Raw genomic sequence first — 23,183 nt, forward strand, 5'->3', positions numbered from 1 at the left:
TTCACTTCCTTAAGAAAATAATTACAAAGATTGCCTTTTGAATAGCCATGTAGTTTGTGGAATTTCAAGTTTTGGTTTCAAGAATTAATACATTTTATAACTTCTAAAAGAATAATAATATAACCCTCACTAAATATAGCTTTTGGATCAAAGATATTTGCTTGATCATTTTTTAATGTTCCTAAGACATTAATTCTGGACTCACCATATTCTGTTAAGTCTACTAGAGCAAGAGTCAGCAAATTACGGCCCATCAGCCAAAACCAGCCTGCTGCCTGTTTTTCTCTGGCCAGTGACATGAGAATGGATTTTATAGTTTTTAACGGTTGGGGAAAAAAAGAATATTTCTTGATGTGTGAAAATTATATGAAATTCAACATTTAGCATCCATAAATAAAGGTTATTGGATTGTATCCACATTCATTTATGTGCTGTCTGCGGCCATCTTTCCACGTTAGAGGGAAAGTTGAGTGGCTGCTACAGAAACTGCCCAGGGCAGTCTTAACATTTCACATTTTTGCCTGGTTTGCTACAAATCAGTGATAGAGATGATGACCCGACAGCAATTGTTATGCCATGTGAATCTCTGTACCATACATTTTATTATTTTTTTAGGTTACCAATTCATACCCACTGTGTCAAAACAAGAAAAGTGCACTTTGAATGGTGTGCTTTTAAGGCACATTGGAGTGTGGATTATATTATCAGATTACAGTCAACTGTGACACTGTAACTGCCTTAAAAAAAAAATATGTTGACATAACCAGACTAAACATTCATCACAATATTCCCAACTCATGGGACAGCAACAGGAGAATTAGAATTAAAACTTTTAAAATGATGTATCTTATAACAGCAGAAGTTTCTTCACGAAAATAAAGCTGCAACCAAAGTATGTTTACAAGTGACCCACTTCTTAGCTAAGCAAAGCCGTTTACTGATGGTGAGTTATATATCATGTCTGAATGCAGTAGCCCAAAGAAATACATCCAGAGAAAAGACTGACAGCTTTCTGATGAGAAGAGTTACTTGAAGAGTGCGACACATTGTCAGCAGTTAACTGTGGGAAACAAGACATGATTTTGAGTGTTTTTCTTAATGAGTCAGATGTTATCAGTACTGCCCAGCTGTTCTTCACTTTTGAGAAATCTGTGCTGAGTTTCAAGTAACCAAAGAATTAGTTTCTATTCAGAGTCCGGAATAACTACAGGTAAGAATATTTCACACCAGTAGATCACTAAGTTGGTACAAACTGAAGTGGAATGGTATAACTGATGGTGGTAAAAGAAGCATGGAGCAAGAAAAAGTTGAGCAAATCTGAACACTTGTGACAATGTAAGGTGTTTGGTGGGGACCCATTTCACTTGTGTCATACACCTCTTTTTTCTAACAAGAACAGTGTTTATTAATGGCTGGTGTCTTAAACCCCTGCAAAGACCATGTAGCAAAAGCATAAACAAACCAAAAGACCATACCTGAAGTGTACATATGTATACCGACTGTCCTGTAGATTCTAGCTGTTCCAGGGCTCGCTCATATCCTCTACTTCTTGCCTAAGTAATATTTTTTAAAGAACTTTAAAACATGTTTGCATGTTACACTAACATTAGTGTGTAGTCAAGGTTGCATTTTAAAAATACTCAGCTTTCACACAATAAATGTTTGGATAGGTCATTTAAGATACTTCTAATACTAGGCTTCAGGGGCTATACCTACTGACAGAAAAAGACATGAAATCTAAATTCTGAAAATAATCTTAGTTTCAGCTGAATAAACAGAACTGAAGCTTTCCGTGGTATCAGTTCTTTTAATTCAACGTCAGCAGAACTCTATGGCATGTTTTCTTTTTTCTTAAATTGATTAAGCACCTTTGCCTGCCAAACGAACTATTTTCAGGTCAGGCTTGAACTCCTTACATTGTTAAACCTTCCCTGGAAGATGTAACACAAAGTAGTTTTCATGAACCATAAAATAATACTGTCCTTTACGAGCAATGAGGAGCTGTTTTAGCATAAACCAGAGCTTAAAGTCACTTATCAAAAGGCCCCCTTTGATTTAACTGGTACTTAGAAATAAAAAAAGAAAATATGTATATATAATACATTCCTCTCCTCCCCAACTGCAGACTACAGAAATACTGAATATTGGCTATGACAAGAATATCAAAGATCTATGTTTTGGCATTGGCACCAGTTTTGTTCTTGCTGTCAGCTCTCCTGTGGGACTTCCCTAGTGGCTCAGACGGTTAAGCGTCTGTCTACAATGTGGGAGACCCGGGTTCAATCCCTGAGTCTGGAAGATCCCCTGGAGAAGGAAACGGTAATCCACTCCAGTACTATTGCCTGGAAAATCCCATGGACAGAGGAGCCTGGTAGGCTACAGTCCATGGAGTCGCAAAGAGGTGGAGACGACTGAGCAACTTCACTTCTCCTGTGGTGAGAGGGTTGCAGGTGATTTAAATTGTTTCTATTGGCATTGGCCAGACTTTCATTTGAACTTTTCGTTGGTAAAGAACAATTAAAGGGTGTCACAGAATGAGCTCTTAGTAATCTAGACTGCATTATGGACAAGAATCCTCCTACATCCCCTCTGTTTTTTTTGGAAGATCCTATTTCAGAGCCTCCTGCTACACTGAAGATCAGGGTGGGAGATACCTGTGTATCATCCACAGGAGTTCCTTTCAAATTTGAGTTCAAACTACTCGAACTCATCCCTTCGGTGCTGTCCACTTGCTACAAATCAGGACACTACTGTAAAAGAATAACATCCATTATGGCAAAGACAAGGGGAAAGTGCAGGGTTTGGACCATTAACAAAGTGGAACACAGTTGCCTGAGTTCTGTAGCAAAGTAAGATTTTTTGGTAGTAAATTCTAAATCTAATGGAGGAAAAGACTGCTGGATTTTAAGGTCAAGATTTTCGCTGTTGGAGCATAATGCTTTTAATAAGTGACATGATCAAATTGCTAAAGTTTTAATAAAAATTAGAATCTGTGAATTGTTACCAAGACAAGGTAAAAAAAAAAAATTCCAGTGGTATCTCTGTAAAAGAACACTGAAGGTATGTAACACAATCGGCTTCCACAAGAGAAAGTACTTCTAAACTGGCCGTGCTATGCTCTGTCACTTCAGTTGTGTCTGACTCTGCAACCCCATGGACTGTAGCCCACTAGGCTCCTCTGTCCACAGGACTCTCCAGGGAACAATATAGGAGTGGGTTGCCATTTCCTTCTCCAGGGGACCTTCCCCACCCAGGGATCTGCCTCCTGCATTGGCAGGCGGGTTCTTTACCACTAGCGCCACCTGGGCTAAGTAGGCGGAAAAGGAGTGCATGCTGTTAAAATATTTGGAGTTACTTAGAGCAGTTTTCCACAGAAGGATAGATGCAGAATATCTCTATCTCCGCTAGAGATACATGTTACTAGTGAAAATCCATTGTTGAAATGTTATCACTTCAACCAAAATGTAAGCAGATCAGAATTTGTGGTCTGTGGAGACAGGTGGGATGGCCATACTCGAGGATGCCTTCATTTCGGTTTATCGTGTAAGTGGATTTGCATTTAACTTTTACAAGTTTGTTATATGTGGGGCTTTTTTTTCTTAAATTCAGAATTTTACAAGTAAATATGTGATAGTAATTGTGTACCATAATATATACAGTGTAACTTCAGAGCTGGCCCAGCATGATTATGTGTACTATTTCAAAATAGGGAAAATTTGCTAGGTGATAGCATAAATGGAGTAACAGCTTTTTCACAGGTTTTCTTGAAGCATACATTACATGATTCCTAGCTTAATTTTTTATGAACATGGGTTATAAGACCTTTATGTATGATTTTCACATCTTTATGATGTGAAGACCAGTTTTGTCAAACACGCTGTATTTCCAACAGCTATCTCAAGCATAGTGTACTCGAATATCACAGTCTCTTTCTAATTGTCCTCAGACTCCTTTAACAACTAATGAGTAATCACCTCGTCTTGTTATCCGCCTCTTCTCAAAAGACTTATGTTGTAACCAGGTTGTTGACAGGAATTTTGCCTGCAAGTATCTCTGGTAGACAATTAGGAAAAGTGTATCTTTAAAACAATTTAGATTGTCAGTGCAAAGGCAATTTCATATAGACAGCTATCAAAGGTGATCAACCAGACTTTATTATGATATAACAGGAGGGAATTCATAGATAAGCACTTACTTGAATGTCTCATCATTGTATTTAGATGCAGTTTTTCTTTACCTTTGAAAGAACAAACCTTTCACCGCACAATGGCAACTAGTTAATGTCTATGAAGCATTTGTACAGTATTTTTAAATGAAAAAATTCTTAAATTGATGCCTATATGATATAATCTCTAAAAACAGGAAAAATCAAAATAATTTAATGGACTCTCAGGACTTATACTTCAAGTGTCTTCAAATTTGAGCTAAGCAATTAAGTTTTTTAAAGTAAAGTGTTGAAAGTGTTTTTAAGGTACATTTTATAAATATATACAAAATGTAGGTCTATTTGATGCTCTGTTCACTCAGGTGAAATTTATACTACATATCTAATGAGATATGTCATCATCTCCAAAAATTATAACCCCATAGAATTAAAACAAAAAACCCTTTAAAAATTAGTCATTGTATGAAACCAAAAAGGGAAACTTTACAACTTAATGAGAAAGACTTTATTTTAAAAAATGTTTTCATATCTGATTCTAATGTGTATTTCTGACTTATGTATTTCAATAATTACATGAAAAAGCTAAAGCGGGGATTAAAAGTACTCTAGCAAGATAAAGAATAAAAATACCACTTTCCCCCCTAGTTTCTAGTTTGACAGGAGGGGATGCCTAACAGATTCCTGTCTGTAAAAACAGCTCTAGTACTGTGCTTTGAAAAAAATCTGGCTGCATATAATTCTTGATACATTATATGATGCTCTTGCCCTTAAGACTTCTGGCACTTCAGGTAATGGAAAATGATGACCAAATGCTTTAAGATAAAAGTAAGAATGCATCATATCTTCTGAGTTTTCTTTAAGTAGATTGTCATCAAAATCTTTCACTTTAAAGAAAATCTGAAAAAGACCACCATCCTATTGCTCAAAGAACTGCACTCAAATGATTTATAAAATGGACTGGTTCTTTCATAAAGTCACTGAATATAAAACATCCTACTTCTAGCAAGAATGAGTGAATTGCAAGGATATGCTACCCCATTATCTTCTTGTCTTCCAGTCTACTTTGTGTTGAATTTGTCTAATTCAGATTTTGAAAAGTTAATACCACTGTCTCTTTGATTAAATACCAGTTCCTTAGCTGTGTAGTCTTAAAAGGTAATCTGCTTTAAATCCTCAAAATCAGTACCAAAAAATGTATATAGCGTAATCTAATTGCTAACATTTACAAAACTTGCACTTCACCAAATTAAAAAAGAATGACTTTTAAATAGTGCATACAAGGCACAAGAGCTTCTTAGTATATTTACTGAAGCCGAACATTTTGGCATCAACAAACACACCACTTTAGTTTCTCTTAAACTCAGTTTCCAAACAGCATACCATTTAGTTCATATTGAACTAAATTACCAAAAGTATATGATTTTTGCTTGATGCTTTGCATAATTTAATCTTAATAGGTATTTACGTAGTTTAACTGTCATACTTCTGATGAGAGGACAAAGAATAAAGATATTAATAGATATTAATCTATTGGCCCATCAGGAATTCTTAACAAAAAATCATTATGTCTGCTATGTTCAATAGAAGAAATAACCTAAAAAGAGACTTAAAAGCCAAACCCAAAAAAGAGTATCATAAACCAATCTTCATAATTGTTATTACAGAGTTCTACCCATTTTCAGATAATTAAAAGAGATGAAAAATATATTGCTGATGAAATAGAAATGTATTAAATCTGACAAAGATTTTCTAGCCAGTTGAGCTCAAGCTTCAATGATCATACTTCTTTTCCAGCAGGCAAAAAAGGCTAGAATTAAAGTCTAGCAAGAAAAAAAAAAAGGATGGTGATCTTCAACTTCAGGCCACTTGAAATTTGTAATGAATTCACAGTTTTTATAGTTCACACAGTCTGAGGCTGGATTCTTATCAGAGGGAGTAAACAAGTCTCATCTGCTACCTCCACACTCTCGTAGGTAACTAATAGGTTTTATGAATAAAGCTTATTATAATGTGATGTGATATCTTTTAATCTCAGTATCTTAATAGTCTCAATTTTCTGAATCAGAAAATCAGAGGATCAATGGGCTTCTTATGTGATACATTGTGCTACCCAAATAGCTGGGTGAAAACTGGCCCATGAATTTATTCCAAGTTTTTATGATAGGTATCCTTGTCCTTGATTCATAAACCATAACTACTTTTAATATTTAAGAAGAATTTGTGTTAGTTGAAACAATCTGTATACTGGAGTAAAAATGTGTTATGTTTTAAAAGCAAATGCTGAGAGAACTACTCAATTCACGATCTGCACACCCAGCCAAAGTGGATGGGAACAGCTGGCTAGAGGTGCCTTCCTGGGGGAAGCCTCTTCTATCCATCGACAGCATTCATTACCTTAGGAGGAAACAGAAAACATCAAACTCTTGTGTTAGCTCTAAAAACACAAACAAAAAATTAACCAACTCATTCATTGTTGCAATAACACTTCTCATTCAAAACTAAATGTCTTCTATACTAGAAGGCTCATTAGATGTGTTCTTGAATATAGATAGACCCTTACATGAATTCTTAACCTATAACATATTCACAAGACCAGAGGACCCTATTATAATGCAGGGAATGCAGATGCTGACTCAGTACTTCTAGGGTAAGATCCACAACTGCATTTCTGTTAAGCTCCAGGTGCTGTCAATACTTCTGGTTTGGGGCCCCAATCTGAGCTACAGGGCTCTATGTTTTTAGTTTTGAGGCCAATAGGAGTTCAAGTGAGTTGTTAGAGGATTTAGGAAAATAATTTTGAAATTTCATGTGCACAGGAGCACAGCATTTTAAACTTCCTATTGTATAAGAGGGAAGAAAGTTGGGCAGGCTGTTTAATCTATACTTTAGCACTGTTATGGATTTAGGCACATTTTGACTATTTGGAAACTATGCTGAAACAAAGAAACATTTTACAAAAAGGCCACAGGTTATTTACTAATATAGTTCAAAAAGGAGAAGAGACTACAAAGGTAACATTTAGTAATATAGTCAAATATCACATTATCATTCAGTATAAATGTGTACTAAAAGAATTGCAAGTCTGAGGTGTAAAGCAGGAAAAACTTTAAAAAACTATTTGGATAATCAGCTACCTTAGGAAAGTTCTTTTTTTTTTTTTAAAGACACATTTTACTGGCACTGGTATGCCAACAGAATGAAAAACATTACATCAAAAAACCATTTGTTTTCTTTTACATCAATACAGCTGATTCATATTGCAATTGGGTTTTGTGACCATTATTATATATCCAAATGTAATAAAATCAAGTTTCTGTAAGATTTTAAATTTCAGTGATGCTATTTTATCACCCAATTACCAATTATTTAGAAACCACTATGTCTCTGGTCCTGCAAAGAGTTGAGAATAATGATGAACAAACCCAACACTGATCTTGTCAAAATACTTGGAAATCTACCTGATTTATACACAAAGTGACATTACTATGTTAAAGCTCATAAAATATTTAACCAGATGACCTCACAATCAATGGTGATTATAGCTACTTCAACATACTGAAAAAAAGAATCCCATGAACCTTTGTCTGCTTTACAGAACTATGTTCTGTAAAATACTTTGTGGTATTAGTTAATGATTCATTGTATAATCATAGTTATATTTTAAGAATTATTTCCAGAAATTACACTGTCTCTTTGCTAATTAACCCAACTAAGAATGTTAAAATTTCACTATCCTACATAGTTACAGGTTTCCCCATTGGTCAGTGGATAAAGAATCCACCTGCAATGCAGCAGACACAGGAGACAAGGGTTCGATCCCTGGGTTGGGAAGATCCCCTCGAGAAGGAAATGGCAACCCACTCTAGTATTCTTGCCTGGGTAATTTCATGGACAGAGGAGCCTGGCGGGCTCCAGTCCACAGGATTGCAAACAGTCAGATACAACCGAGCACATGACACTAACCACAGTTACAATCAATCAGATCTACAACACCATCATGCAGAGTCACCCCAAACCAAAAACGCTGGCCAACTGGCACACAGAATTGCATTCATCAAAACCAAAACTGAACAAGGTGAAAACCAGATATCTATGAAGTACTTTGACACAAATGACTTTGTTTAAGGTGTTACTCTCTTGCTAAGTCGCGTCAGTCGTGTCCGACTCTGTGTGACCCCAGAGACAGCAGCCCACCAGGCTCCCCCGTCCCTGGGTTCTCCAGGCAAGAACACTGGACCGGGTTGCCATTTCCTTCTCTAGGAGATCTCCCTGACCCAGGGATTGAACTCACATCTCCTGTGTCTCCTGCATTGTAGGCAGATTCTTTATCCACTGAGCCACTGGGAAAGCCCATTGTTTATTGTAGCAGTACATATAGTTGTTTATTTTGTTAAGATATTTATGGCTTGGTTCCAAAGAGGACATTTTTAGAGCTTTTTATTAACTGCAGGCTCATAAATAGATTTTGCTTTAAGGAAACTGATTTGGAATTACAGGTTTAAAAAAATTATAGGTTAAAGAAAATGACTTGGAACACTGATTAGTCTAAGGGCGACACATGCTCTGGGGTCCTACTATGACTAAAAATAAGGATGGGAGAGATCTGCACTAACAAGCTATAATTGTCTTATATTTTTAGACCCAGTGAGATCCAGCTAATAGGTGGTCATGGATAAGACCTGAAGGAAAGGACAAAACAAAAAACTGCAAGATTATAATTTTAAAGTTCAACATTTTAGGATCAATTCTTGCTATAAAAATGAATTCTGTTCATCAACTTATATTTTATTAAGTTAACCAAATAACAGGCTAATACTGAAGCTAGATCTATATTTAAAGGTTTCTTGTATGACTGATACAATCCCAAGGGTCTGCTAAGACATCTTCTATTTGAGTTACTCAAAAATAAATGTTTATGGAAACTATTTGCCCAAAGAGGGCTAGTAAGTGATTAAAAATATAAAACATAACAATAAAGGAAGAACTTTCCTTACTTTCATGAAGTATGAGTACATTTTGTTAGAAGAGTTAAGTCTCATTCTCCATGGTCAGTGCAGGATTGCTCATACCTTTAAGAGAAAACATACGTTAGCAATTTTTGTGGGTGCTGCTTTTGAATAAAAAGGTAGAGACCTGTTTATTCATCCATGAATCCCACCAGTGTATTGCCAAAGTTATCCTGTACATATTATGAGTGTTTACAAGATGGTTATATAGAAAAAACACACACATACACACAGTACAGTCAGCCACAACCAGCACTCCCAAAATAGCACTTTTTAAAAGTGTATATATAGTTACATATATACACCGGAGGAAGTAGGAGGTGTGAATAAGATAATGTAAAATATGCTAAACCTCACACTTGCACACTACCCTAATCACTGTTTTCTAATTCTTCATTCTTGTCAAACTAATCTTTGAGCCCTTTCTCATCTCACCATTCTCATATTTCTCTTCTTTCTTTTACACAGTCCTTTAAACCATTTCTAAATTCATCTATCAAAGTAACGGAAAATTAATCTACCATGTCCCCAGATTAACAGCACATAGAAACCAGAAAATCACCTCTATGCTAATGTAGAACTATAAGGTGAAATATGAATCTGTTCTGAAAGAGAGTTCTCTGTCTTTCTTCCCTCCAAGTATACATCATTTCTTTGCCTCTAAGGAAACTGAGGGATTCAAAGGGCAAATAGGATACATCAATTTAGTTTGGATAAATATGTAATCCCTCCCATATACTGAAAAATGGAATGGCATTTTTGAAGATGGACAGACCAAATTATGAATATTCAAATGATGGGCCTCTTCAGAGGGAATGTACATTCCTTAAGAACAAGACTATAATTTTAATTTATGTGTATTTTTTCATACCATTCAATATGTCAGTATGTGGCATGTCTACTTAAATTTTACAACTTCACCTCTTTCTTTTAAACTCTTTAGCTCCCAAATTAAACATCATTTTTTTTCTTTTTTTATTTGTATTTGATTAAATATCATATTTTTAAGGCCTGACGATATCAGATGTTTTCAACATTCCTGCAGGATAATGTTAAATGTGTTGTTTTAGTTTTATAGAGAAAGGTAGAGAACTCTTTGTTCAAGGCTAACACAAGATTGTAGAGCATTTGTCCTCCAAAAATTGTATTTTGTTCTATACATCTCAATATTGTACAATTATAATCTTTGATAATTAAAAAAAAAATAGACCTTAGTGCCTTAATTGTGGATACATGGTTTGTTTTTTTTTTTTTTTTTTAAACACCCTTTTATGTATTTGTTTATTTATTTTTGGCTGCACCATGCTGCATGTGAGATCTTAGTTCCCAGACCAGGGATTGAACCCATGCCCTCTGCAGTGGAAGGGTGGAGTCTTAACTACTGGACCACCAGGGAAGTCCCTGGATACATGGTTTTACACTTGGAAAACCACAAATACATACACACCCCTGCATGTATCATCACATGTCTTGTTTGATACTTAACAACCCTGAGAATTAAGTAGTATTTTAAAGACGAAGATGCTAACTCTAAAGGAGGTTAAGTAATTTAACAAATGCCCCACATTGATTAGATGCCCAAATTGGGATTTGCTATCAGCTCTGTCTGTCTTCAAAGATTTGCTTGTTCTTTGCCAATAAACCATATTGACCCAAGTAATCAAAAGATTAAAATCAACAATAACCAGAGAACTGTGAGTGGGATATGAAGAAATAACAGGTAGCTAAAAGTTATGGCAATTCTGTAATGTCTTACTTCAATATATATCCATATATATATCCATGGATATATATATCCGATATATATTCAATATAGCCAATATTTTGAAACTGGATAGAAACTTTCAAGTAAAAACCACATTAATTTGAGATCCCTTTTAACAGATACTTTTCAACCTTCTGCCTGCACTTACTGTACTCTTCCCCATTTCAAAATAAATTATATTTTGAGTTTATCATTTTATTTAAAACATGGTAGTAAAGATTTGGTTCTCTAAACCAGAAAAAAAGTAAGGTAAATCTATCTTTCACAAAATGGTTTTCCACAGCTTCCAGACATTAATCAAAGCTTTTCACAAATGGTTCTTTGAAAATAATTCTATATTTACAATGGTCATCTGACTCCAAAACAAGACATATTCTACAGGTAATAAGAATGAAAAATGTTCACTACTTTCACCTTTTAAAACTAAAATATTTCAAAACAGCCACACAGCATACCCTTACCAGCTTTGCCTTTCCCTAGGCTTGTGCTGTTCTCCGTCCAAGACTGAGAATCAGTAAGAAGGTGGCTCTGGGACTCTCTCAGTGGCTTTGCAGGAAACTGATGGTTTTCGGGACTGAAGAATAATTATCATTATGATCATCAGGTTAACTCTCGATCGTATTTCTTAAAGGAAGTATTTCTTAAAGGAAGGAGCTCAAACCACTCATGGTGCAAGACAATTGTAGGAGTTACCAAGAGAACTTCGGGAAAGCAGGAGCAAGGCATTAAGTCATACTGACTCGCAATGAAAAAAATGTTCTTGCCTCAGCTCTCGTCTTTCCTCTGATTACAATATGATGACAATCCTTGACTTTGGCAAATCTCCATCATTAATACACAGAATAAGCCTCGGCCTCCAATTTTAGCAGGTAAAGGAATGTAATTAGAACTTACCAGTATTTTATTATTGATTTTAAGTTATATTCGATGCCAAATTATACTAGTTTCTCACTGATGACAGTGATATAAAGTTTGGTTTAAAATAAATAACATTTCATTTAGATTTTAAAACATTATTGGCACAGAAACTATTAGTATGTTTTTTGTAACACACCAAAATAGTAATTATAATAATATTAAAGTGAAAAAAGACTACTTAAAATTTTTCCAAGAGTAATTTCACATATTTTAGTCGACTATATTTTTTAAAGGATGTGCCTTTTCCCCTTAATAATTACCTCATATCTAAAATTTGAGATCATTTCAATTTTGTGCTGCTCTAATAAATCCCTTATTAAAATTCTGGAGGAAAACTTGAAAAAAGAAAATTGTGTCTCCTATTCATATGAAAAATTTCTTTTACACTAATTCTTATTTGTTCTCAGGAAGGGGACCATAGACCAGGTATAGAAAAGTAGCTAAGGCCTACTTTAGGGACTCCTTGGAGAGTCATTACTGCAACAGGACTCTTAACAAACAGCAAGGATGTATTCATCCAACAATACTCACTGAAGTACCTAGTATATCAATGAGTAAAGTCTTTGATCTAATTGAGGAAGGAGAAGAATAAATATATAATAAATCAGGTGAGATTAAGAGCTCTGACAACAGTAAAAGGCAATATAAAGGGAACAGAGGGGCAGGCTGCTATGATACAAAGAGTTTTCAAAGACGACCTCTCCTGTAAGGTTACACCTGAGCAGAAAGTGAACTGAAGGCACAGACCATTCAGATACCTGGAGGAGGAACTTTTAGGAAGACGAACTGACAAGTGCAAGGCCACTAAATAAGCAACATGCTTGGTATATTTGAGGAACAGCAAGATCTGTGTGTCGAGGACTGTGAGCAACGGCAAAGAGGTAAGGCATTACACTGAGAGGTGTCAAGGGCTGGATTAGTAGGACAAGGGAAGGACATTCACTAGCTTCTATTCTGAGCAGAAGAGTGACACAATCTGATTGACACTTTAAAAGGCTCACTCTCTCTTTTTAACAGAGAATAGGGTGGAGGAGGGCAAACATGGAGCCAGAAGCTACGTGAGAAGTGACGGATGGACCAGGACAGCAGGCCTGGAGGTGGCGAGAAAGTAACCAGGTTATGGGTGTATTCAGAGGGGACGTCTGACAAGATCTGCAACGTACAGAGTGTACAGGGTCCCCAGAGAGAGGAATCTAGGTGACTCCCAAGTTTCTGGGCTGAGCATCTGGGAGAATGGAAGTCACTACTCATGAATATGAGAGAACGAAGCAGAATCAGGTTCAGGCTGGGGTGAGGGGATAGGTGGCTTGGAATCAAGAGTTCTGCTTTGTACCTGTTCAGCTGGCAATGACTTTTATGTGGGCACATTATGTAGACAATGACATATACAACTCCGGAGTACCCGAGGGGAGACATGAACTAGGCATAGGAAATGTATATGGGCCAATCAGGGGAAATTACAGAATTCTGTAGAAGAGACTTCAGCTGTCAAAAGCCAATCTCAACATTTAAAGGAAAGAGAAGGTCAGAGAGGTTACCTGACCTTGTCAAGACCACCTCGATGGGTAATAGTGCAAGAACTAGGATTTCTCCCCCTACCCACTTAGTAGGAGGAGGACTGTATCTAAACCCCAACTAGTCTTAACTACCAAAACCACTTAACATAGTAAAAGAAAAATAGCCTTCAGCTCTGTGAAATTTTCAAGCCCAAACTCACAGGGCAGGACCAAGTAGGACTATGGTGCCTTTGAAAGTCCCATGTGACACACACGTTAACTGGCAGGCACATAACTCACTCTAGGGATGGGCTGGTAAATAGCTTTCATCTCGTGACAGTTTCAGGTGATTTTGTAATGGCTGCCGGGATCACTGCCTTAGAAAGGATTCTGGGGTGACATCAGGTTCCACGGGAGAAAGTGTTATAAGCAGTAAGAAACTGCTTGGGAGGAGGGTGCTGGGAACACGGCATTCCAGTAATGAGGAAAAGCTTATGATGTGATAGTTATGTTTCTGCTACTGGCTTTCATTTACAAATTAGCGGTATTGTCATATTAAAAAAAATCTGTCTTAAACATTTAAAAAAGTAAGTGGTTCTACTTAAAACTTCATATAGAACATTTTTTTTAAAGAGCATTTTGAAATGTTTAGATCGTTTTATCTTTTGCCAGTCAGAATCCAATTTCAGGCTTTCCTCAAATGCTTGATAGATAGGAACCAAAAGAGACTTAAAACAGTGGCCCAAAGTCCAAAAAATAAATTTCCTAGACTCCTTCCTTTCTCTCTCCACAGAAATGGCTCAGATCAAGCTTAGAGGTCTTTACAGAGGACCAAGAATATGGCGCCCACTGCTAATGGGGCTGTCAATCCGATGTCTGGGATTCCATTCATCTCCAAGGGCCTGGTCCAGGCAGGGAAGGTCTTTTGATTGCCAAGAGGAAAGGCCCAGCAGGTCAGAGGCAAAGTAACCCTGTCAGCTCACATGATCACAAGTGGGACTAATTTGGACTTACACTGTGCTTTTTTTTTAAAGCACCACATTAAAAAAAATCATAATATATTTCAGTCAGCTTACAGAGAATTAACACCTGTTTACTGACTACCCAGATTAATCACAGAATTTTATAATTATGACTGAAGCTCCCTACATACTCCAACCTCAGTCATACTTTCCTCAACCTGGAAACCAGTGTAGTAAATGATCCTAAGTTCTTAACATTTTTTTTTCCTTAAGCAAAGGACACCATAGGATAAACTATATTATTTGAAAGTAAAATAGAAAAAAAAAAAATGGGCTTACTTTTTAGATGATGAATTCAATCCTACAGGAGTAGATGGTTGTTCAGGATCCTGGTTAACAAGGCAAGTTGGAAAGGAGCAGCCATCACCTAGACTATAATTAAAATAAAAAGTTACAATTGTGCGGTAAATGAAAGATGATCTCTGTGAGCAGAACACAGTTATATTATGGACAAAACATGTATCTCAGACACTGGCTTCAGTACAGTATGTTTATGGAGATGGGAGTCAACTGATTTCCACTTTGATATAATAGTGGATCATAAAATAATACCTTAAAAAATAAGAGTTCTTATGCAGAAGGACAGAGTTCTTCTTTTGGATTACTTTCACTAGTCTAAACCCTGAAAAATTTCACAACAAAATACCTTGAAAAAATGGGTAGCAACCAGTACCTCTTCTCATCACCAAAAACCTGGAGCATATTTTTACCGAAACCCAAGCTGAATCCATTCTTATCTGTTCCGTGTCGAAATACTGGGCTTCTAAATGCCTCTAGAAAAGATGGCAGAGCAATCACATAAGGAAAGAGCATGTCAACTAGCAAGCACTAAAGTTAGAAAGGAGTGGATTAAATGAAGAAACTCTGAAAACCCATGGCTAGCCTCCTGCGACCCTTTATATGTCTGTCAACAGCCCCACAGATGAAGACTGTCTATTCTTTTAAAACAAACTTAAAATATGACTCGATCTATTGTAGTTTTTAAGTAACCCTTTTCTTTCTGCAGCAGCACGTGTATTGTAAAAAATGAGAAAATACAAACAAGCAAATAATTTAAAACTCTACATCTACTAGACGGCTGAATAGACAGAGAGATAAGATAGATATAAATATGTTTTAAAATCAAAATGAGACTAAAGATACATTCTATAACCTTTTTCTCAACTAATAAATTCCATTTTCCAATTTCATTAAAATTTTATGTCATCCAATCATATATTTTCTTCTAGCTAATCAAAAAGGTACTTTAAAACTCTCTGTCTAAATCAGGATGTAATGCAGGGTCACACATCATGGCTGGTTATGCCCACGAGGTTCAGAGAGGCTGCGTGACTTTGCTCAATATCACACAAAAAGTAAACGACATGAGTGGAATTTGAACAAGGTCATCAAAGTCCTGTCCTTTATGCTACATTTTTGTCTTAAATAATGCTGAGGTACAAAACCTAAAATGTTAGTTTTGGGATCTTCTATGTGAATAAACATAGAAGTATAATGATTTCTGTCCATAATTTGAGAAAGGAAAAATCTAACTAGCAGAATCAAGGTAATATGCAAAATGTGGTGATTTGCAAGATTCTTAACATTCATTACCCTAGTTTATAGCTTTTTATAAAACTTTTTAATAATTAGGACCATATTGTCCACATGAAATCTTTTCAGTGTTCCAAGTAAAATCTACAAGTTTCTAAAATTGAAAGCTTAGTAGAAACACTTACATTTGAAAAATGATTTAATTGCTCTACAATTTGAATTGCTCTATAATTTGAAATATGATAGTTCATTTAGAAATTATTATACCAATATTTTCACTCTGCTAGTACTTTAGGTGATTAGATTTCACCTCAATATTAAAAATAAACATTCACAATTATATACAATTAATTTTCATTATTTTAATAACAGAATCTCATAACTTGAGTGTCCTTTGCGATCAAAAGAAACGATAAGTCCTGGTTGCATTCTGAAACTCCTATTCTTAGTCTAGAAGACTCCATTTAGCTTAGTTTCAGCTTACTTCTCAAACTTCATAGTATATTTTTTTGTTCTCTAGCTTTCTATGAATAGTTTCTCAAACAGGAATAGTTTCTCAAACATATATAGCTCTTTTTAAAAAAAAAAAAAAGAGATGAAATACAGAGAACATAAAATCGGTCACTTTGAGGTGAACATTTCAGTGGCATTTAGTAATTTATATTATTTTGCAACCGATACCTATACCAAATTCCAAAATATTTTAATCACCTCAAAAGTAACCCTATACTAATTAAAGCAGTCATTCTTTACTCCATCTTCTTCACACCCTTTGGAAATCATCAAAATGCTTCTTTCTCCATGGATATTTCCTATAAATGGAATCATACGGCATGTAACCTTTTCTATTTGACTTCCTTTATTTAGGACGTTTCTGACGTTCATACAGGTTGTAGCACTGCTTTGCTGTATCCCATCTCTGCAGGGCTTTTGAACATAATGTTTTCTCTGCCTGAGATGTTCTGGCTCTTTCCATGACTTCTCAAATACTTTGTTTTCATGAACTCTTTCCTGACCACTCCTAGATAGGTTCCCGACTACCATCCCCAGCCCTTGATTCATAACTCAACACCCTGTTTGTTTCTTTCAAAACACTTTGTAATTAGGTTTATGTTTGGTTATTGATTTTCTGTGTTGCTCACCACTGTATATATACACAATGCTTTGCACACAATGGACAGTTTAAAAATACATGGAATGAGTGAATCTATATTTCTCCCATCAGACAATGTGGGAAGTAAGAGTGGTTTTTAGAACTTCAGGACAGGTTAGCATTTAACCATATGGCAACTTCTGATGAATATTTAGTTTTGTATTGAAAGTTCTGTTAACTACAATAATTATATACTCACCTAATGTAGATTTATTTTTGCTGACTAGCCAACAATGATAGCCAAACAGAGAAGACAAGCTGACAGAAAACATAGCTGCGGCAAAGAATAAAAACATAATATGGAACTTGGCTTGAGTATCAGGTAGGCCATTCTATAAAGAAAGGGAGAAAATAAAACGTTTTGTCAAAGGAATGAGTATTCCCCTAATTTGATAAGTTTTTTTTTTGTTTGTTTAAAATTTTTCTTATATTTAGATATGGAGAAAGATATACAGCTTTATGTTAAAACTTCAAGGGAAAAATACATCTTTAAACTCAAATCAATGCTTACTATAACATGAATATACGTATATATGGAAAAGATATTAAAATTTTGGATACTTTGCATAATCAAATTCATAGAAAAATTATAATTAATATGTGTATAAACTATACAAGTAGGAAGCAAGATAAAATGAGCTACAAAATTTTTATAATTTATAAAATTTGTTTTTAATTTACTTTCTAAAAATGTTTTGTTAACATACTCTAGATTTACAAATGTTTAAACATTATTTTATTATAATGCCAGAAAATGAAGGATAAGCGGCATGACTTAGCTGGTCTTCTCATTGATGTTTTACATTACTGCAAACAACAGCACCAACTACAAACACGTACAACACACTGACAATAATGCTTCAAGCTACTTTAGACAATGTCAGCACAGAAAAGTTCAACACCAGCGCATAACACCTGTCTAAAATAAACCTTAACAATACTCATGGGATGAAAAAGACCATCAAAGCACAACCAGACTGACTCTCCTCGTCTATGCAACTAAGGAGACCTGGACTCTAGACTGTGGGCTTAGGGACACTCAGTGAAGCACCAGAGATACTAGGATGTTTCTCCCTCTGATATTCTCTTTCAATATCCTGTAGTTATCCATCAGATTGAGCCAGGTCACAAGACCTCACTGATACCTTTTGACAGTAGTGTTCTCACTGTGAAAGCCAGTCAATCCTTTACAAATGTATTTGTGGTTTGGAAATAAAACCATCCACAAGAATGAGGAACTGTGGGCCGTCTGCTCTTAGACATTCATGAGAGATCATTCTTCCAGATGGACACTGCAAGTACCCTCGAACGCTAGGACATGCTCGTTTACCTGGGTATTTCTAGTGCTTAGCAATGTAACTGACACATACTAGGCATCAATAAATCTTTAGCCTTGAATGTGGTTCAAATCTCACATCAATGATCTAATAATTCATAAAGTCTTCCCATAATAAATGATAATTTAATGAATGTAATAAGGCAACTCTGGCAGGGATAACTGCTTTTTATATTATATGGTATCCATGAGGACTATCTTGTGGTACTTAAAATACATAGTGTGTGTGTGTTAGTCACTCAGTCGTGTCTGACTCCTTGCGACCCCACGGACTGTAGCCCCTCTAGGCTTCTCTGTCCGTGGAATTCTCCAGGCAAGAATACTGGAGTGGGTTCCCATTTCCTTCTCCAAAATACATAGTATTAATTCTGTTTTGCTTACATTTAAAATATACAGTGCAGAAAACAAATGAGTTGCCTAAAGCATACACTTAATATCAATTCAGGACTTGACTGATATTCTAGTTTAGTAATCTTTTTATACATAAAGAAGAACTTCTATTTTAAATACTAAGAAAAAAAATCTTATATAGTCACTTCTCGTTGTTCGCAGTGGTGATGGTCTTAAAAGTTGCCATGAACACTGAAATTATGATTCCCGAACCATTGCTCCTGGGAAGATACAGGCTTCTGGTTCACAACATTTTTGTCAAATGATCAATGACCTTGTTCCTTGTGTTTCTTCTTATAAAACCTAATTGATACCTTATTTAATCTACATTAAATAAGAGAACTCAGAGCCAACAGTACTGTAAGTCATGTCTGAAGGAAGCTTATCTATATACATGTACTTCCTCCAAGAGGCACATCACAGTCTCTTCTTTTGCTCAGAAAATTCACAGTCTCCTCTTTCGCTCAGAAAATTAGACAGCACTTCAGCACTAAGTTTGAAGACCTTTTAAACAATGAAATCACCAACAAAAAAAAAAGCACAAAAATGCAAAAGACACAGCACTAAATAGACTTAAAAGCACACTCATTTACAGTATGAGAGTTCAAACAGGAAGGCAATAAGACCTCTGGTTTGATCTCAACTGGAAATGTGTTCGTGGGTGACTCAGATTTTTCCTACTCTGTGTATGCTTGCAAATGACCACAAAAGCTACGCTGAGTATGGACTTTGAGGTTTAAAATAAATGTTAGCAAGTAGGTGAATTCACAAACACAGAATCTGCGAATAATGAGGAATGACTATATATAAATTAGCTCTATTCTATAAAATTAGTGTCTGGATTAAGTCACTACTGAAAGTCTATATATGTATTTTTGTATACCAAAAAAAGTCACCAAGATAATAACTTACGGTCCAAAATTTGATAAAATACTGTAAGTCTGTAGCAGCAATAAAAAGGCAGTACAGCAGAGAATAAGCCAAGAAAAGGAGAAAAAATTTATAATTTGAAAATCCAACACAATTGTTCACCCTGTTAACAAAACAAAAACATCATTTTCAGTGAGTTTAATGCTGTTACCCTAGGTACACATATGCTCAACCTTAACACAAGTATTTGATTTCCTAATATTAAAATTTATTGGCATTTCTTTAAGCATAACTCAAAGATTTCTTTTTAAAAATTATTTTTTAAAGATTTTTTTACACATACAAACATTTAAAAAATCCATTTCACTAAAAAGGAATTTCTGTGTTCAAACTAGAAATTTGATATGTCACATTGCTTTAATTACTCATGACCCCTGTATTCCCTATCCAATTATGCAAATAAGCACATGCCTTAAGTATAGATCTTATGAGAAATCTATTAACACCAAACAGATAGGAATTTTCTAAATTCTCTTCTGTGTTACCTTTGGATTTGATTTCTAACTATGATTAAGTAATTTTAAAACTTTTTAAGTTTTCCAAGATTAGATGAGACGTCTTTACAGACTACTTGCACGCTGATGGTACAGCACTGAAGCAACCAGATTATCAAAACTTCTTAAAGGGCAGGTTCAAGGAAAGAAACAGGACTGGGACCCAGACAGTCAGGTCGTCACGTACATTTGATGCTAAATAACTATGTGTCCCTGACAAAGTGCCATAATTTCTAAGGGTCTCCTTTTCCTCATCTGTCAAATCAGCACTCTGAGATCCTTTCTGAGAACCAGGTCTCTATGCTGTTTCCAAAAATGGAGATTCAGAATTCTCAGCTCTTACTCTGAAATCACTGTACTTGGAGAGGGTGGTTTAAGAACTCAAACTATTGTATCAATAAACATAAATACAAATACAACTCATACTTTATAGTCACACTTCTTCTATCAAAGCTTACCTAAGTGGAACTGGTTGCTATCTTCATGGGTAGTGAACCCATGAATTAACAATAAAAATAATAAACTCACTGCATAGAACACACAGATGTTTCTTCTTTCACGTTTGTGTGTGTGTGTGTGTGTGTGTGTGTGTGTGATTCAGTCATGTCCGAATCTTTGCGACCCATGGACTGTAGCCCAGCAGGTTCCTCTGTCCATGGGATTCTCCAGGCAAGAATACTGGAGTGGGTTGCCATGTCCTTCTCCAGCAAACACCTTTGTTGCTACTCAGTACTGGCATAAGATAATCGTCCTCTTTACTGACTTTGCCAATAAACTAGTTGTTTCTCTTTCTCTATTGTTGAGGAGAAACAATATTCATATGAAAAATGTTTACTCAATTACATAAGATGAATACGAACTAGGTCTGCTACACATCATGTACCTAGAGTTAGCAATACTGTTGCTGCTGCTGCTAAGTCACTTCAGTCGTGTCTGACTCTGTGAGACCCCATAGACGGCAGCCCACCAGGCTCCCCCGTCCCTGGGATTCTCCAGGCAAGAACACTGGAGTGGGTTGCCATTTCCTTCTCCAAGCAATACTGTTACTACATGCTTAAAACTTTGGTAAGAGGACAGAGTTCATGGTAAGTGTTCTTAAAATTAAAACTTTTTTACTTTAAAAAATTCAAAGGTTAAACATTGGACTTATGGACAACCCAAAATTTGGAACAAAAATGGAAAATGTTTATATCTTCTACCTCTAAAAATATAAGGTAAAGGGAACAGCATTAGATTTAGTAATTTTAGAACATAAGGGTATTGTGTATGACAGATTCATAAAGAAAGCAAAACTGTGGGTGCACACTGAATGAAAACAGTCGCACTGGCAGCTCGAGAGATTCCAGTGTGAGTGCGAACCAGTCACTGAGACCATCTCTTACGACATCTGAATGAAATAATGCTAAGAAGTAATATCGCAAACAGTTCCATACAAGCTGAGTCTAAATGTGTTCTGTCACAAAAGGAGAGAGGATATCCCCATGCTTATCTGTGTTGGTTACTGGAGGAGTGAATGGGAGACAGAGGCTGGGGTGTTTAGATTGGCCACGTGGATGTCCAGACAATGACGCTTCTGTGGACAAGGGGAGCATGAGATGGGATAGGAAAGACCACTGCTCTTCCTGCCGGAATGTAAGAACCAGCTTTTGTACTAGATGACAAATAGCGCTTTTATAGAAAGGAAAATGATCTTGAATGGAGATTTTTACAACATCTAATTTGGCTTACTTTAACTTCTGCTTAGGGGCATGCTGTGATTTGCCATGTCAAAGTCAAGAAACAGAGGAGAAGGTTAGTCAATAGAGACTGCGCTTGGTAGGAATGTTATACTTGAGATAATAATATTTATTTTTAATAGTAACTTACTCTCTTCTGACAGACAGCTTTTGGTTAGACATTTTAACTGCCTACTACTTTGAAGACTCAATTTGAAAAGTGCATGTACTCTGAATCTGAATGCCTTTATATAGAGAAATAAACACATTCTAGGTAAACATCCCTTACACATTCATTTAAACTCAGTTAAACAGCTCTTGGCTCTGTTTTAGGGAAACGGCTTTCTGAGTCTAAATTGGAAAAAGAACATAATATTAAAAAAGGTGGAAAGAAAGTGGCTGCTGAGGTCCAAACAACTTGATATACGACTTTAAGTCCACTCTGGAACTTTTCTGAGCCTCACTTTCCTCTTGTTTAAAAATGGGACAAATAATTTCTAATAATATCTGTCATGGTTATAAGGATTACAGATTTTACAGATATATGGATATATCATCTCTAGACCTCTTTACCCTCTGAGCCACTAGGGAAGCCCCTAGACATTACAAGCACTCAATAAACTGAATCTGAAATTATTTAATTAGTGCCACCTAACCATTTGCAGACTTGTCAAAGAATATTATTAGTATAATTAACAAATTTAAAAATTATAGTAAAAAGAAAAAACACTTATTTGATAGGATAGCCAATAAGGCAAAGACTACAGGATATCTATTTTAGTTAAAAAAGAAGTGTGAGGTTAGTCCCCTGCACCCCAGAGGGTATTCTGGCCACAGCAGATACACTGAAATCATCACAAACAGGAGGCATGGTTCTCTGATTTTTCAAACACTAAAAGTTGACAGATCCTGAGCTTCAAAATCATATGCAAGACCTGTATAAAAAGGTTGCCTCACTATAAGTCTTAATAAGTGACTGTTACATTTATATAATGACTGTGAAAAAGATCTCTTATATATTGATATGGAAACATTTCCAGGTTATATTAAGTGAAGGGGTGAAAAGGCAGAGAGACTTAGGCCATAAAATTGGAAATATCAGTGGGAAAAGAACTTGCTAAGAAAGAGAACAGAACGAATGAAATGAAGGAAAGAATGAGGACAGAAAAGAGTTACTTCTCTAAGAGAAGCATTATTTTCATAAGAGTTAGTTAGCCTTAACCTGTTATAGCAGAAAATCTAGGTGAAGAAAAGTAAGAG

The 23,183-nt window shown here is 35.7% G+C and overlaps 1 protein-coding gene across 2 annotated transcripts in view; it reads right to left on the reverse strand.

Annotated features, from left to right (window-relative positions):
- Nucleotides 1–4,131: 4,131 nt before the first annotated feature.
- The window catches only part of ZDHHC2 (zinc finger DHHC-type palmitoyltransferase 2), a 66,407-nt gene continuing 47,355 nt past the window's right edge, over nt 4,132–23,183 (reverse strand). The window contains exons 7-14 of one of the 2 annotated variants that reach the window (XR_011253532.1): nt 19,697–19,817; nt 17,258–17,390; nt 15,019–15,145; nt 14,652–14,744; nt 11,398–11,510; nt 9,160–9,234; nt 6,032–6,559; nt 4,132–5,080 (exon numbers count right to left, since the gene is read on the reverse strand). Coding sequence is in view for 1 of the 2 variants with exons in the window: in XM_069573334.1 (XP_069429435.1) it covers nt 9,194–9,234; nt 11,398–11,510; nt 14,652–14,744; nt 15,019–15,145; nt 17,258–17,390; nt 19,697–19,817 (628 nt within the window). In the remaining variant the exon portion in view is untranslated. Of the gene's footprint in view, nt 6,560–9,159; nt 9,235–11,397; nt 11,511–14,651; nt 14,745–15,018; nt 15,146–17,257; nt 17,391–19,696; nt 19,818–23,183 lie in introns of both variants that reach the window. The other variant, XM_069573334.1, reaches the window with a different exon arrangement.

The sequence above is a fragment of the Ovis canadensis genome, chromosome 26 (genome assembly GCF_042477335.2).
Source record: "Ovis canadensis isolate MfBH-ARS-UI-01 breed Bighorn chromosome 26, ARS-UI_OviCan_v2, whole genome shotgun sequence".
In the NCBI taxonomy this organism is placed as follows: domain Eukaryota; kingdom Metazoa; phylum Chordata; class Mammalia; order Artiodactyla; family Bovidae; genus Ovis; species Ovis canadensis.